The sequence below is a fragment of the Rutidosis leptorrhynchoides genome, chromosome 6 (assembly GCF_046630445.1).
Source record: "Rutidosis leptorrhynchoides isolate AG116_Rl617_1_P2 chromosome 6, CSIRO_AGI_Rlap_v1, whole genome shotgun sequence".
NCBI classification, from domain to species: Eukaryota; Viridiplantae; Streptophyta; class Magnoliopsida; order Asterales; family Asteraceae; genus Rutidosis; species Rutidosis leptorrhynchoides.
Window position 1 is genome coordinate 73,540,742 of NC_092338.1, and position 13,357 is coordinate 73,554,098.

Below are 13,357 nucleotides of genomic sequence, written 5' to 3' on the forward strand. Positions count from 1 at the left end.
GATTCGAATTTCTCGGTCCACCGTTTCAATCCAATTGGTCCTCCGGTTCCATCAAATTCCAAAGGTTTGCAGGCAGTGAATAGGGGGATTTAAGGGTTTTTTGAGTTTAACTCTCCGATCTAGTGTACCGTGAATAACCCTCATACGAGATGAATGAAATGTCCCGTTCATATTGATTATAAATGTTCCATATTAATTGATTTCGTTGCGAGGTTTTGACCTCTATATGAGGACGTTTTTCAAAGACTGCATTCATTTTTAAAACAAACCATAACCTTTATTTTATCGACAAGGTTAAAAGGACTCCACCTAGATTATCCAGAAATGATAATCTAAAAATATCACACTTACACACTACCAATACATATTGGTTTACAATATTAATATGTTACAACAAAGTAAATCTCGAATGCAGTTTTAAACAATATTATACAAACATGCTGACACCAAATCTTGTCCATATTTTAGCATGCAACAGCGGAAGCTCTTAATAATCACCTGAGAATAAACATGCTTTAAACGTCAACAAAAATGTTGGTGAGTTATAGGTTTAACCTATATATTTATCAAATCGTAATAATAGACCACAAGATTTCATATTTCAATATACATCCCATACATAGAGATAAAAATCATTCATATGGTGAACACCTGGTAACCGACATTAACAAGATGCATATAGAATATCCCATCATTCCGAGACACCCATCGGACATGATAATTTCGAAGTACTAAAGCATTCCAAATTCCAGAATGGGGCTTGTTGGGCCCGATAGATCTATCTTTAGGATTCGCGTCAATTAGGAGCCAGTTCCCTAATTCTTAGGCTACCAAGCTAAAAGGGGCATATTCAATTTCGATCATTTAACCATAAAATGTAGTTTCACGTACTTGTGTCTATTTTGTAAAACATTTATAAAACTGCATGTATTCTCATCCCAAAAATATTAGATTTTAAAAGTGGGACTATAACTCACTTTCACAGATTTTTACTCCGTCGGAAAGTAAGACTTGGCCACTGGTCGATTCACGAACCTATAACAAATATGTATATATATATATCAAAGTATGTTCAAAATATATTTACAAAATTTTTAATACGTTTTAATGTTTTAAGTTTATTAAGTCAGCTGTCCTCGTTAGTAACCTACAACTAGTTGTCCACAGTTATATGTACAGAAATATATCGATATATATTATCTTGAATCAATCCACGACCCAGTGTATACACGTCTCATGCTAGATCACAACTTAAAGTATATATATTTTTGGAATCAACCTCAATCCTGTATAGCTAACTCAAACATTACTGCATATAGAGTGTCTATGGTTGTTCCAAATAATATATATACATGGGTCGATATGATATGTCAAAACATTTGCATACGTGTCTATGGTATCCCAAGATTACATAATATATTAGAATACATGTATAATACATTATGAGTTAGCTAGGATATGATTAATATAGATTTGTTACCAATATTCACGTAGCTACAACAAGAAAAAATTATCCAATATTGTTTTACCCATAACTTCTTCGTTTTAAATCCGTTTTGAGTGATTCAAGTTGCTATGGTTTCATATTGAACTTAAGTTTATGAATATAAACAGAAAAGGTATTAATTTTATAGTCAGAAATACAGGTTACAAGTCATTTTTGTAAACGTAGTCATTTCAGTCGAAAGAACGACGTCTAGATGACCATTTTGGAAAACATACTTCCACTTTGAGTTTAACCATGATTTTTGGATATAGTTCCATGTTCATAAGAAAATAATTTTCCCATAAGAACAACTTTTAAATCAAAGTTTATCATAGTTTTTAATTAACTAACCCAAAACAGCCTGCGGTGTTACTACGCCGGCGTATATCCGGTTTTACGGTGTTTTTCGTGTTTTCAGGTTTTAAATCATTAAATTAGCATATCATATAGATATAGAACATGTGTCTAGTTGATTTTAAAAGTCAAGTTAGAAGGATTAACTTTTGTTTGCGAACAAATTTAGAATTAACTAAACTATGTTCTAGTGATTATAAGTTTAAACCTTCGAATAAGGTAGTTTTATATATATGAATCGAATGATGTTATGAACATCATTACTACCTCAGGTTTTATGGATAAACCTACTATAAATGAGAAAAATAGATCTAGCTTCAAAGGATCTTTGGATGGCTTGAAAGTTCTTGAAGCATAATCATGACACGAAAACAAGTTCAAGTAAGATTTCCACTCAAAATAAGATTGTTAAAGTTATAGAAATTGAATCAAAGTTTGAATATGAGTATTACCTTATATTAGAAAGATATCTTGCTGTAAATAAGAAAGATTTATTGAGGTTGGATGATCACTCAAAGTGTATTTGCAAGATTGGAAGTAAGTTAGCAAACTTGGAAGTGTTGTTGGTGTGTTCTTGAGTAGTTGTTTTATAACTTGGTTTATGTATGGATTTATGAACTAGATTGAGCTAGATTTTATTGAAGATGATGAAGAACACTTAGAACAAAGGAAGAACACTTGAGAGAGAGTAGTTTGATTCAATAAAATTACAAAATGAATGTGTTTGTGGTACCTCTCATTCATGTGAATGTTAGTCTTCCATATAGGCTCCATTAGTTTGTAATTTTGTGAGATATTTCATGCTAGATGTTAAATGATGGTTCCCACATGGTTAGGTGACTCACATGGGCTGCTAAGAGCTGATCATTGGAGTGTATATACTAATAGTAAATACATTTAGAAGCTGTGTATTGTACAAGTACAAATACGAGTGCATACGAGTAGAATTGTTGATGAAAATGAATGAGGATGTAATCGTAAGCATTTTTGTTAAGTAGAAGTACTTTGATAAGTGTATTGAAGTCTTTCAAAAGTGTATGAATACATATTAAAACACTACATGTATATACGTTTTAACTGAGTTGTTAAGTCATCGTTAGTCGTTACATGTAAATGTTGATTTGAAACCTTTAAGTTAACGATCTTGTTAAATGTTGTTAACCCAATGTTTATTATATCTAATTAGATGTTACATTATTATATTATCATGATATTATGATATATTAATATATCTTAATATGATATATATACATTTAAATGTCATTACAGCGATAATCGTTACATATATGTCTCGTTTTGAAATTCTTAAGTTAGTAGTCTTGTTTTTACATATGTAGTTCATTGTTAATATACTTAATGATATGTTTACTTATCATTTATCATGTTTATATATAGTGTATCAATATCTTAAAATGATTCATATGTAATTAGTAAGACATTGTTATAACGATAATCGTTATATATACCGTTTTCAAGTTTCTTAATTCAATAGTCTCATTTTTATGTATATAACTCATTGTTAAAATACTTAATGAGATACATACTTATCATAATATCATGTTAACTATCCATATGTATGTCATCATATAGTTTTTTACAAGTGTTAACGTTCGTGAATCGCCGATCAACTTAGGTGGTCAATTGTCTATATAAAACATATTTCAATTAATCAAGTCTTAACAAGTTTGATTGCTTAACATGTTGGAAACACTTAATTATGTAAATAACAATTTCATTTAATATATATAAACATGGAAAAGTTCGGGTCACTACAATGAAGATCTCAGAAAGAGTGGTTAAACGTAACCCACCATCATTCGGGTTAACCGGAGTTGATGGCTCATTTGACGATGTTAGGATTTTTTGTTCAAGGAACATTACCTGAGAACCGCTCATTGTGTTGTAACTGTGCTGATAGAGTGATAGGTGTAGTAGGTGTTTTTTGCTCTATCTTTTGTTATCCTCTATGTGAGATCCAGTGTAGGTATTTATAGGCGAGAGTGATCGTCCTTCTTTCTACCACGTAGGCGACAAAAGAAAAAAAGGGAGGGGACATGATAGTACAAAGTAGTACTATTATGCCGTATAGATCGTGCACTCACGTGGTCACCCCAGATCGTGGTGTTTCTGCCATGTCCTGCCATCTGTACGATACTAGGATTCTGTCTGTCATTCCTCGTACTGTCTTTTGTCTTATCCAACTTCTGTTATTATTTCGCACATCTTTTAGCGGCGCGACGTTGGGCGCGTATAGTCCATAAGCTGAGTTGCGCAGTGTACAGCGTATGCTAGGTCTTTGGGGATAGCAGGGCGCGATTTGTGCAGTCGTACATGTGCGCAATGTGTTAGTGTATTTTATGCACGTCATTAAGCCCCCCCAGTTCTATGGTGTGCACAGTTATATTCGCGCATGACGTAGAACTATTGTCATTTCCCACGGATGAAACCATTTGATCAAGCATAAAATGGTCCAAGGGGTTCGGTTCATGCAAGATCAACGAATAGGGGGATTTAAGGGTTTTTTTGAGTTTGACTCTCCGGTCCAGAGTACCGTAAATAACCATCACACGAGATGAAGATCTCAGAAAGGGTGGTTAAACGTAACCCACCATCATTCGGGTTAACCGGAGTTGATGGCTCATTGGACAGTGTTAGGATTTTTTGTTCAAGGAACGTTACCTGAGAACCGCTTATTGTGTTGTAACTGCGCAGATAGAGTGATAGGTGTAGTAGGTGTTTTTTGCTCTATCTTTTGTTATCCTCTATGTGAGATCCGGTGCAGGTATTTATAGGCGAGAGTGATCGTCCTTCTTTATGCCACGAGGCGACAAAAGAAAAAAGGGAGGGGACAGGATAATACAAAGTAGTACTATTATGCTGTATAGATTGTGCACTCACGTGGTCCCCCCAGATCGTGCTGTTTCTGCCTTGTCCTGCCATTTGTACGATACTAGGATTCTGTCTGTCATTCCTCGTACTGTCTTTTGTCTTATCCAACTTCTGTTATTATTTCGCACATCTTTTGGCGGCGCGGCGTTGGGCGCGTATAGTCCATAAGCTGAGTTGCGCAGTGTACAACGCATGCTAGGTCTTTGGAGATAATTTGTGCAGTCGTAGATGTGCGCAATGTGTTAGCGTATTTTATGCGCGTCATTAAGTCCCCCCAGTTCTATGGTGTGCGCAATTATATTCGCGCATGACGTAGAACTATTGTCATTTCCCACGGATGACGCCATTTGATCAAGCATAAAATGGTCCAAAGGGTTCGGTTCATGCAAGATCAACGAATAGGGGGATTTAAGGGTTTTTTGAGTTTAACTCTCCGGTCCAGAGTACCGTGAATAACCCTCATACGAGATGAAGATCTCAGAAATGGTGGTTAAACGTAACCCACCATCATTCGGATTAAGCGGAGTTGATGGCTTATTGGACGGTTATTGGATTTTTTTGTTCAAGGAACGTTACCTGAGAACCGCTTATTGTGTTGTAACTGCGCAGATAGAGTGATAGGTGTAGTAGGTGTTTTTTGCTCTATCTTTTGTTATCCTTTATGTGAGATCCGGTGTAGGTAGCCATTTGATCAAGCATATAATGGTCCAAAGGGTTCGGTTCATGCAAGATCAACGAATAGGGGGATTTAAGGGTTTTTTTTTAGTTTAACTCTCCGATCCAGAGTACCGTGAATGACCCTCATACGAGATGAAGATCTCAGAAAGGGTGGTTAAACGTAACTCACCATCATTCGGGTTAACCGGAGTTGACGGCTCATTGGACGGTGTTAGGATTTTTTGTTCAAGGAACGTTACATGAGAACCGCTTATTGTGTTGTAACTGCGCAGATAGAGTGATAGGTGTAGTAGGTGTTTTTTGCTCTATCTTTTGTTATCCTCTATGTGAGATCCGGTGTAGGTATTTATAGGCGAGAGTGATCGTCCTTCTTTCTGCCACGTAGGCGACAAAAGAAAAAAAAGGGAGGGGACAGGATAATACAAAGTAGTACTATTATGCCGTATAGATCCTGCACTCACGTGGTCCCCCCAGATCGTGTTGTTTCTGCCATGTCCTGCCATCTGTGCGATACTAGGATTCTGTCTGTCATTCCTCGTACTTTCTTTTGTCTTATCCAACTTATGTTATTATTTCGCACATCTTTTGGCGGCGCGACATTGGGCGCGTATAGTCCATAAGCTGAGTTGCGCAGTGTGCGGCGCATGCTAGATCTTTGGCGATAGCAAGGCGCGATTTGTGCAGTCGTAGATGTGCGCAATGTGTTAGCGTATTGTATGCACGTCATTACACTACAAAGTTACTCATGTTCACGGCTATACATACATGCGTACTAATTTTAGAGGTAAACTGAGCACTGCGCACATGAAATAATTGTTATATTTAATCATACTCGAATGCCATATACATGAAACTCTACATGATAGAGTACGAACTACTATTAATTAATGAGCGATAGAAATGAAAAGTAACGGGAAAGAAAAACAAAACATGAGCATATATAAGAATTAGCTAAATAGCTGTAAAGACTTTTATTCTAATTAAAGTCCCAACCACAAGATCATATGTAAAATTAAGCACCAAGAACATGCATAGCATCATGAGCAGTCAGCCTTGAAAATATTTTAAGCAGAGTGACTGCTAATGATGTTATCTCATTTCTTGATGGATCTTTTTCGTGGTATTCGAAACACAACCACCCCTGGTTAGATAGACCTAAAAGTTGATCGATTCGTTCATTATCAGAACCGTACATTTGGAACAGGAGTCCAATAGTCCGCTCCGTTATCGCTCCCTACTTGCATTGTGCATGAAACCGGAACTAGACACAATCCCCTGCTCCTCAAATCTTTTTTCGGCGGTTCTTCATGAGAATCCTGCAATTAATTTATAATTTAAATTTAACTCATGATAACTATAACTAGCCCTACTAATATATGTGTCCATTTTCTAAGGAAATGATAATTACACTTCATAACCACGCAGACTTGTCTGAGTGGTCACCGAGTTACCCAATGAAGTATACCACCTGGTACCAGCTCTCACGCTCGGGAGGCTTGATTACCCGAGGTTTTACCTTCTATGGGGAAGCCAATGTGCTCGTTCATAGGAGGATTTCCTTGCTTACCAAAAAAAAAAAAATTTACACTTCATACTGATCTTTTAAGTTTGATTGTTAAAACAATAAGTTAATTGTTAATGGTCAAAGATTGGGGATTTGGCCAGCTAGAAAGGTATAGAAGTAATAAGCAAACGATTAATATTAATTCACCTGATCAAGAGCAGATCTTTTCCTCTTCAAGGCACAAGTATCATTCAGAAGCTGTTTAAGGCATGAGTTAGCTATAATTAACAATTTGGTTACAATAATATGTACTGTCAGCTTTTTCTTGAAATAAATGTGAATGGAAAGTGGAATATTATTCAGACCGGCCATAAAGCTGAATATATACCTGACCAGGATCTTCAGGAAATAAACAATTCATCTCCCCTTGTTGAACCTAATTAACAAGTAAACAAATAATTAAAATAATTATTAAGTCTCTTGCAACTTCCAAACATGCTCATGTTGATGTGAACACTTACACTCACATGCATATATTGCGGCAGAGGGAGAAAAGATCTTTATATATATACTAATATATCCTATTTAATTGTTTTTGTTACTATTTTTTTTTTTTTTTTTTTTTTTTTTGAAAAACAAGTTGTTGGCATAGAATACTCTCATTTGCTACGCACGCAGACGCTTTCGAGCGGAAATCCAAACCGCATTACAGGGATCCGAATCTTAAACCATCCTGAGGGGCAATTTATATATACGTGTCTGTATAATAGAATGTTTAAGGTGTTGTATACTTACAAATTGTTGGTGGCTTCTGATCATGTTTCCTGATCCATTGCTCAGATATGGTAAGCTAAGTGCCTAAAACATTCAAGGGCGCATGTATAAACAATAACGTTTTATAATCGAGTCTATGTTTATAATTAAATCATAAGCTAATTACTGGTTTTAAACTTTTAGTTGTCACTTTATGATAATGCATATATACACACACACACACACACACACACTTAATCTGTGTAACTTATTGTTAGGTAAGAAGTGCAAATTTCACATCTATTCTATATAAACTTGATTCTCGGGATCAATCCTTGGCTATGCCAAATTGTTCAAAAAGGGAATGTGACAAGAGGGTGCACATAATACGCAATTCACCCGGTACCAGATCTCGCGCTCGGGGGGCTTGATTACCCGAGGTTTTACCTTCTATGGGGGAGCCAATGTGCTCGTTCATAAGAAGGGTTTCCTTGCTTACCCAAACAAGAAAAAAAATGTAGTCATGCAGTATATATATTTCAGGGACAGGGGGAATATTTTTTATGATATAGTTTAATATTGATAAGACGCACTTGATACTTGTAGAGAATGTAGAATAATGTTGAAGGAATAATAAGGAAAAGTGAAGCTTTTTAGTTACTGCATGTGTTTCTGTTTGTTTGTGGCATGACTGCTGTGACTCATGGTAGTTTGTGAAAAGATGAAATAAAACTATAAAAGAATTAAGTAGTACTCTAGAATGTATATATTACGAAATATTACATTATTATATATTTATATACAGTATATAACTATATTTTATATTTTATATAGTATATGATGAAAGGGAAGTAGCATTACCTCAATTTGACTCTGTAGGAATCTTATGTAACCAATAGCTTCTAACAGCACAGAAGCTGTGTCAGTCTGTTACCAAAAATAAAAATCAATATAGATATTGAATGATGTTAATGTCATAAATAGTCACGAATAATCCGATTAAACTACATACATCGGATTAACATACTTCTATCTCCGAATAGTATGAACATAAACTACTTTATCCATGTACCAAATTAATTGTTGTTACATGTTTCATCATCTATATAAAACACTAATGTATACACATATATTGAAATGTTTTCCATGGAAAAGATTTGATGTATGCTTGGAATATTGTATCTTCAGTTGACATGACTATGATTAATTAATTCACTGATTGAAAACAAAAGGAATCATGTCATATCATTCCCTTGTTTTCTTTTTTTATTTGTCAAATTATCTAAAGTAAATCTTTTATAATTATAAAGATTGAATTAAGTATAATGGTAATGGTAATTAATTCACTATAGCTTAACTATATGAAAGTCTAGAGCATACTATAGTACTATACCTTTCCAAAGGGAGAAACAAGCTGATGAAGTGCTGTTATTCTGTCTCCTAATTTTTCTTTTCTCACCTGTTTTTAACATCACATACAAAGAGAAGAATCAAACTAACAAGTTGTATTTTTGCAATAATTACAAGAAATTAAATGTAACTCTTTTATACTAGTATATATCTTTCTTCCTTTTTCCTGTTTTTGTGGATATAAGAAAATATGAAGTAAAGAATCAATATGTCCTAAAGAAATGGACAATCAAGAAGGACAATAGTTTCCTTCCAAAAAGTACTACATCTTCCTGTATTTGCGTGTTTGCAAATTAAACAAAGAAAGAGATAAAGATTAATAACTAATAATAGACAAATTACCTTGAAGGTAGTTCGGTTTAAAGAAGGTTGAATTTTAGCCTTCTTAGATATCCCACCAGTTGCAGTGCTATTACACTTCATATTATGAAAAAAAAAAAAAAAAAAAAAAAAAAAAGAAAGAATGAGAAATACAAGTTTTGATTACATTATTATGTACTTTTTCAATGTACTCCGTAGTATTTTAACATATCATATCTTCCAAGAACAATTATTTAGTCTTGTATGAATTCAATGTTGTTGTAGTACTTGTGCTATAAATAAACACCAATAAGTCAGAATCTAGTCTAAAAGATACACATGTGACAAACCAGAAAAATATGGTACGGCTTTCAGATAGATCATATATTAGCCCAAGAATAAACCTTTTATTTTCTTAAAGAAGTTTTATAAACTCAAACGAGCGTGTGGTGTGTGAGTTTGTCTTTCAGAAAACACTTGCCTCGGATGATCGATCAGAAGGTGGGTGTCTTCCATATATTTTGTTGGTGGTCGAGAAATCAAACATACTGTTGCACAAACTTGTAATACAAGAACTAGGTGGTGAAACTGGGATCATCGGATTAGACCAACTATTTGGTTTTACGCAATGAAATTCGCCTTGACCGTACGATGATTCGTAATTATGTGAATTCTCTTGCTTTAGTGAAGATTCTAACATGGAATTTATATTTGAAGAGTTGTGATGTTGGTGATGATCATGTAAAAGTTGATCTTCCCATTTCTCTAATTTCTTAATTTGTTGCATATGACCCAAAGCTGACTTGTCTTCACCTACCAAACCAGTCCTATAATATTGAAGATAACAAAGATTAATCAAGGTATTATAATTAATCAATCTATGCATGTGTGTGTTGTTTTTTATGTTGCACATAAAGCAACTTATGGAGAAATTTAACACGTGTATTCTAACTTTTTTGAGATTCAAATTGTTTTGAAATTATAGTAATAAGCAAAACATGATACAAAGAAAGTGATTTAATTAATTACATGAGTAATTGGCTTAAAGAATCCGGAAACTCTTGATTATCATGCCATTGAGATGGTGGTGGTGGTGCATACTCGTGAGGAAAGAGGCGCGGTTGTGCTGACGTGGCAAGGAACGACGGTTGAGGAGGAGGAGGTGATGGAGAAGGTCTGGTGGTAGCCATCATGTTCCACCAACCGCTTGGGCCGCCGGCTAGCATTTGTTGCACCGGTGAACTTTGCAACACATTTCCTCTATTCATTCTCTTTTTCAAGAGTCAAATTAAAGAGAAATAAATTAATTAAATTAAATAAACATAAAAAAGATTAGCTTTATCTTCTTGCTTTTATATTATCTTTCTCAAGTGTTTTTTGCTTGAATATTTTTTTTGCTTGAATATTATCATTCTCTGTTTTTTGCTTGAATATCTTCCAAGCTTAACACCTTTGTCTTTGTAGAAACTTTAGTGAGTGTGTGTGTTTATGAATGAATGGAGTATTGAGGACCCTTTTTGCTTTTGTATTCTCTCCTTTCTCTAAATCTATCCCCTCTTTATCAACTTTCTCTTTTCTTTTTCTTTTTTTTAAATGTTTTTACTTTTTTTGTTTGATTTTGCTTTACCATCAAAATAAGGCAGCAGAAAAAGGTGGTACCAATTGTATTTCAACAAAAACAACACGGACCTAAATACAGAAAATAATAAGAGAATGATATTAGTTCTACCCCTTCAACTATATATTGGAATAGTGTAATAGTTAGAGTTCGTTTGATAAAATTAAATAATTAAATACTGAATTATTTATAATTTAAATGATCAATGGTTTTAACTGTAATTGTTCGGGATGAATAAAAAAATATTACAATTGTTTAATAAGCGTTCTTTATTTACATAAAATCTATATGCAAAATGGTTATAAGAGTATTTTAACTCTGAATGATTTAACACTGAATGTTATAAACACGTTGATTGGTTATTGATTTAGCATTTATCGTTAAATAATCATTCAATTAAGAGGTAATCAAAAACATTTTTAATTTATCTATTGAAAAAGTGTGAAAATGTCTAAAAAAGGAACGAAATAAAATACGGAAAACAAAACGTGATATGAAAAATATGATTATAGGGTTCTTAGTTTATGTTTGTCACGCAAACTTATTAAAGATTACCTGAGAAATTATTTATTTTTTAGATAAACTTACACTTACAACTTATTATATTTGGTAAATAGACTTTTATGAGGTTTTTTGAAAATGTATTAAAAATATTCCGATATACTATACGGGAAATGCTAATGACAACCCTTAGGGTTGTCATTAAGAAGTTTTTTTAATGCAAAAAGAGTTGTACATTTGTAAGTTAAAGGAAGTTTTTTTCATGAAAGTATGTAGTTATTGAAAATGTACAATGAAAATACCCATGGCTAAATTTTTTAATGACAACCTTTAGAGTTGTCATTAGCATTTTCGTATACTTAAAGTAACTTTTAAAAATAAAGTTCAAACTAATAATATGAAAATTAAATAAATATCACTTACATCATATCATATTAGTCATATAATTTTGAGTTGTCATTTTACTTTACATCTATAACTACCAAGTAGGGTTATCAAAGGCTTTTAAAATACGGAGTTTAAGTTCAGACGTTATTCAATTTATTTTTTTACCTTTTATCTAAAAGATAAAATATGATTAGTAACTCTTTTTCTACTTGAGTCGTTTGTACCTCACCTTAAATAGTTGTACCCACAATATCACAATACTAGAAGTTGACAACCATTACAAACATTACAAACCTAAAATGTAAATTCATTGAAAACTTTATAGGGTTATAAAGTTAAACTACAGAGATTAAACGATAACTTTTTTATTTTTCATAAAACCCCTCACTAAACCAACATAAAAGGTAAAATTATGAATAGTAAATTCTTTCGTGCTTACATCGTTACTTACCTCACTTTAAAGTGGTTGGACTCACAATGTCACCACACTAAAAATTGACAACCATTGCAACCTCAAGGGGCTAAATGTAAATTCATTAAAAACTTTATAGGAGTGTAAAGTTAAACTAAAGAGGGATAAACGGGAACTTTTCTTATTTTTTATAAAACCCTCCACTAAAATCACCTAAATTTTTAACGGACTTTATATTTTCGTAGGACTCGAGTTAAGTTTAACTCACATAACCGTTAAATACAAAATAATCTTACGAACTCAACGCCAAAAGTTATATTTGAAACACAGTCCCGACGCGAAGCGAGGGCTCCTCCAATAGTTGGTAGTAATCGTTAGTCTATTACACCCTTGCAAGAGATGATAAAAAACTCGTACTCGATAGGGGAACCTGAAACTCGATATTTTTGGATCGGGTTTGGGCTGAGTAAATGAATATCTGGTTAAGTGTTCGGGTTTGGAGATGGTTTTAGACAAAAACCCGATGACTCGATCCGTTATCTGAAAAAGACCTGTGTCCATATACCGGCTCGTAAACCCAATAAACCGGACTGTAAACTCGATTACTCGGCCTGTATACCTGATTACTCGGCCTGTGTACCTGAAAAAGACTTTAATACCTGTTGAAACATTCGTTTATCACATAGTTCGTAAGTAAATAGGAACCCGAATACCCGTGGAGAAATTCGTTTACCCCCTAGTTAGTAATTGAATTGGGATCCGGCGTAAGGTTACGGGTCCATATTTGTGACGAGTTTTTTTAACCGAGTTCGGGTCTGAGATTACCTGAATTGTGAAGACCCGTCCTAATCCATCCGGACGAAGTCCATATCGATTATAAACGATTCACAACAGTTGATTACATCGCGAGGTACTTGACCTCTATATGATACATTTTACAAACATTGCATTCGTTTTTGAAAAGACAATCTTTCTTTACAACGAAAATTGACGGCATGCATACCATTTCAGAATATATCCAACTATAATTGCCTTAATAATAATCTTGATGAACTCGATGACTCG

At 33.8% G+C, this 13,357-nt stretch overlaps 1 protein-coding gene across 1 annotated transcript; it reads right to left on the reverse strand.

The window, feature by feature from the left end:
- Positions 1-6,243: 6,243 nt before the first annotated feature.
- Positions 6,244-10,760, reverse strand: LOC139852179 (transcription factor bHLH68-like). Its single transcript, XM_071841404.1, has 9 exons — positions 10,404-10,760; positions 9,856-10,201; positions 9,417-9,491; positions 9,058-9,123; positions 8,526-8,591; positions 7,707-7,769; positions 7,300-7,347; positions 7,119-7,169; positions 6,244-6,723 (listed from the first exon to the last, which is right to left on the reverse strand). The coding sequence occupies exons 1-9, from the start codon at positions 10,640-10,642 to the stop codon at positions 6,589-6,591; spliced, it is 1,089 nt and encodes a 362-aa protein (XP_071697505.1). The 5' UTR covers positions 10,643-10,760; the 3' UTR covers positions 6,244-6,588.
- Between the last annotated feature and the right edge of the window lie 2,597 nt (positions 10,761-13,357).

Excerpts from the sequence above, each read along its gene's own strand:
- LOC139852179 (XM_071841404.1), bottom strand. The coding sequence starts at position 10,642 with ATGAATAGAGGAAATGTGTTGCAAAGTTCACCGGTGCAACAAATGCTA. Across the intron at positions 7,170-7,299 it reads TTCCTGAAGATCCTGGTCAG|CTTCTGAATGATACTTGTGC; the intron begins GTATATATTCAG and ends TGCCTTAAACAG. Across the intron at positions 6,724-7,118 it reads AAAGATCTGCTCTTGATCAG|GATTCTCATGAAGAACCGCC; the intron begins GTGAATTAATAT and ends AATTAATTGCAG.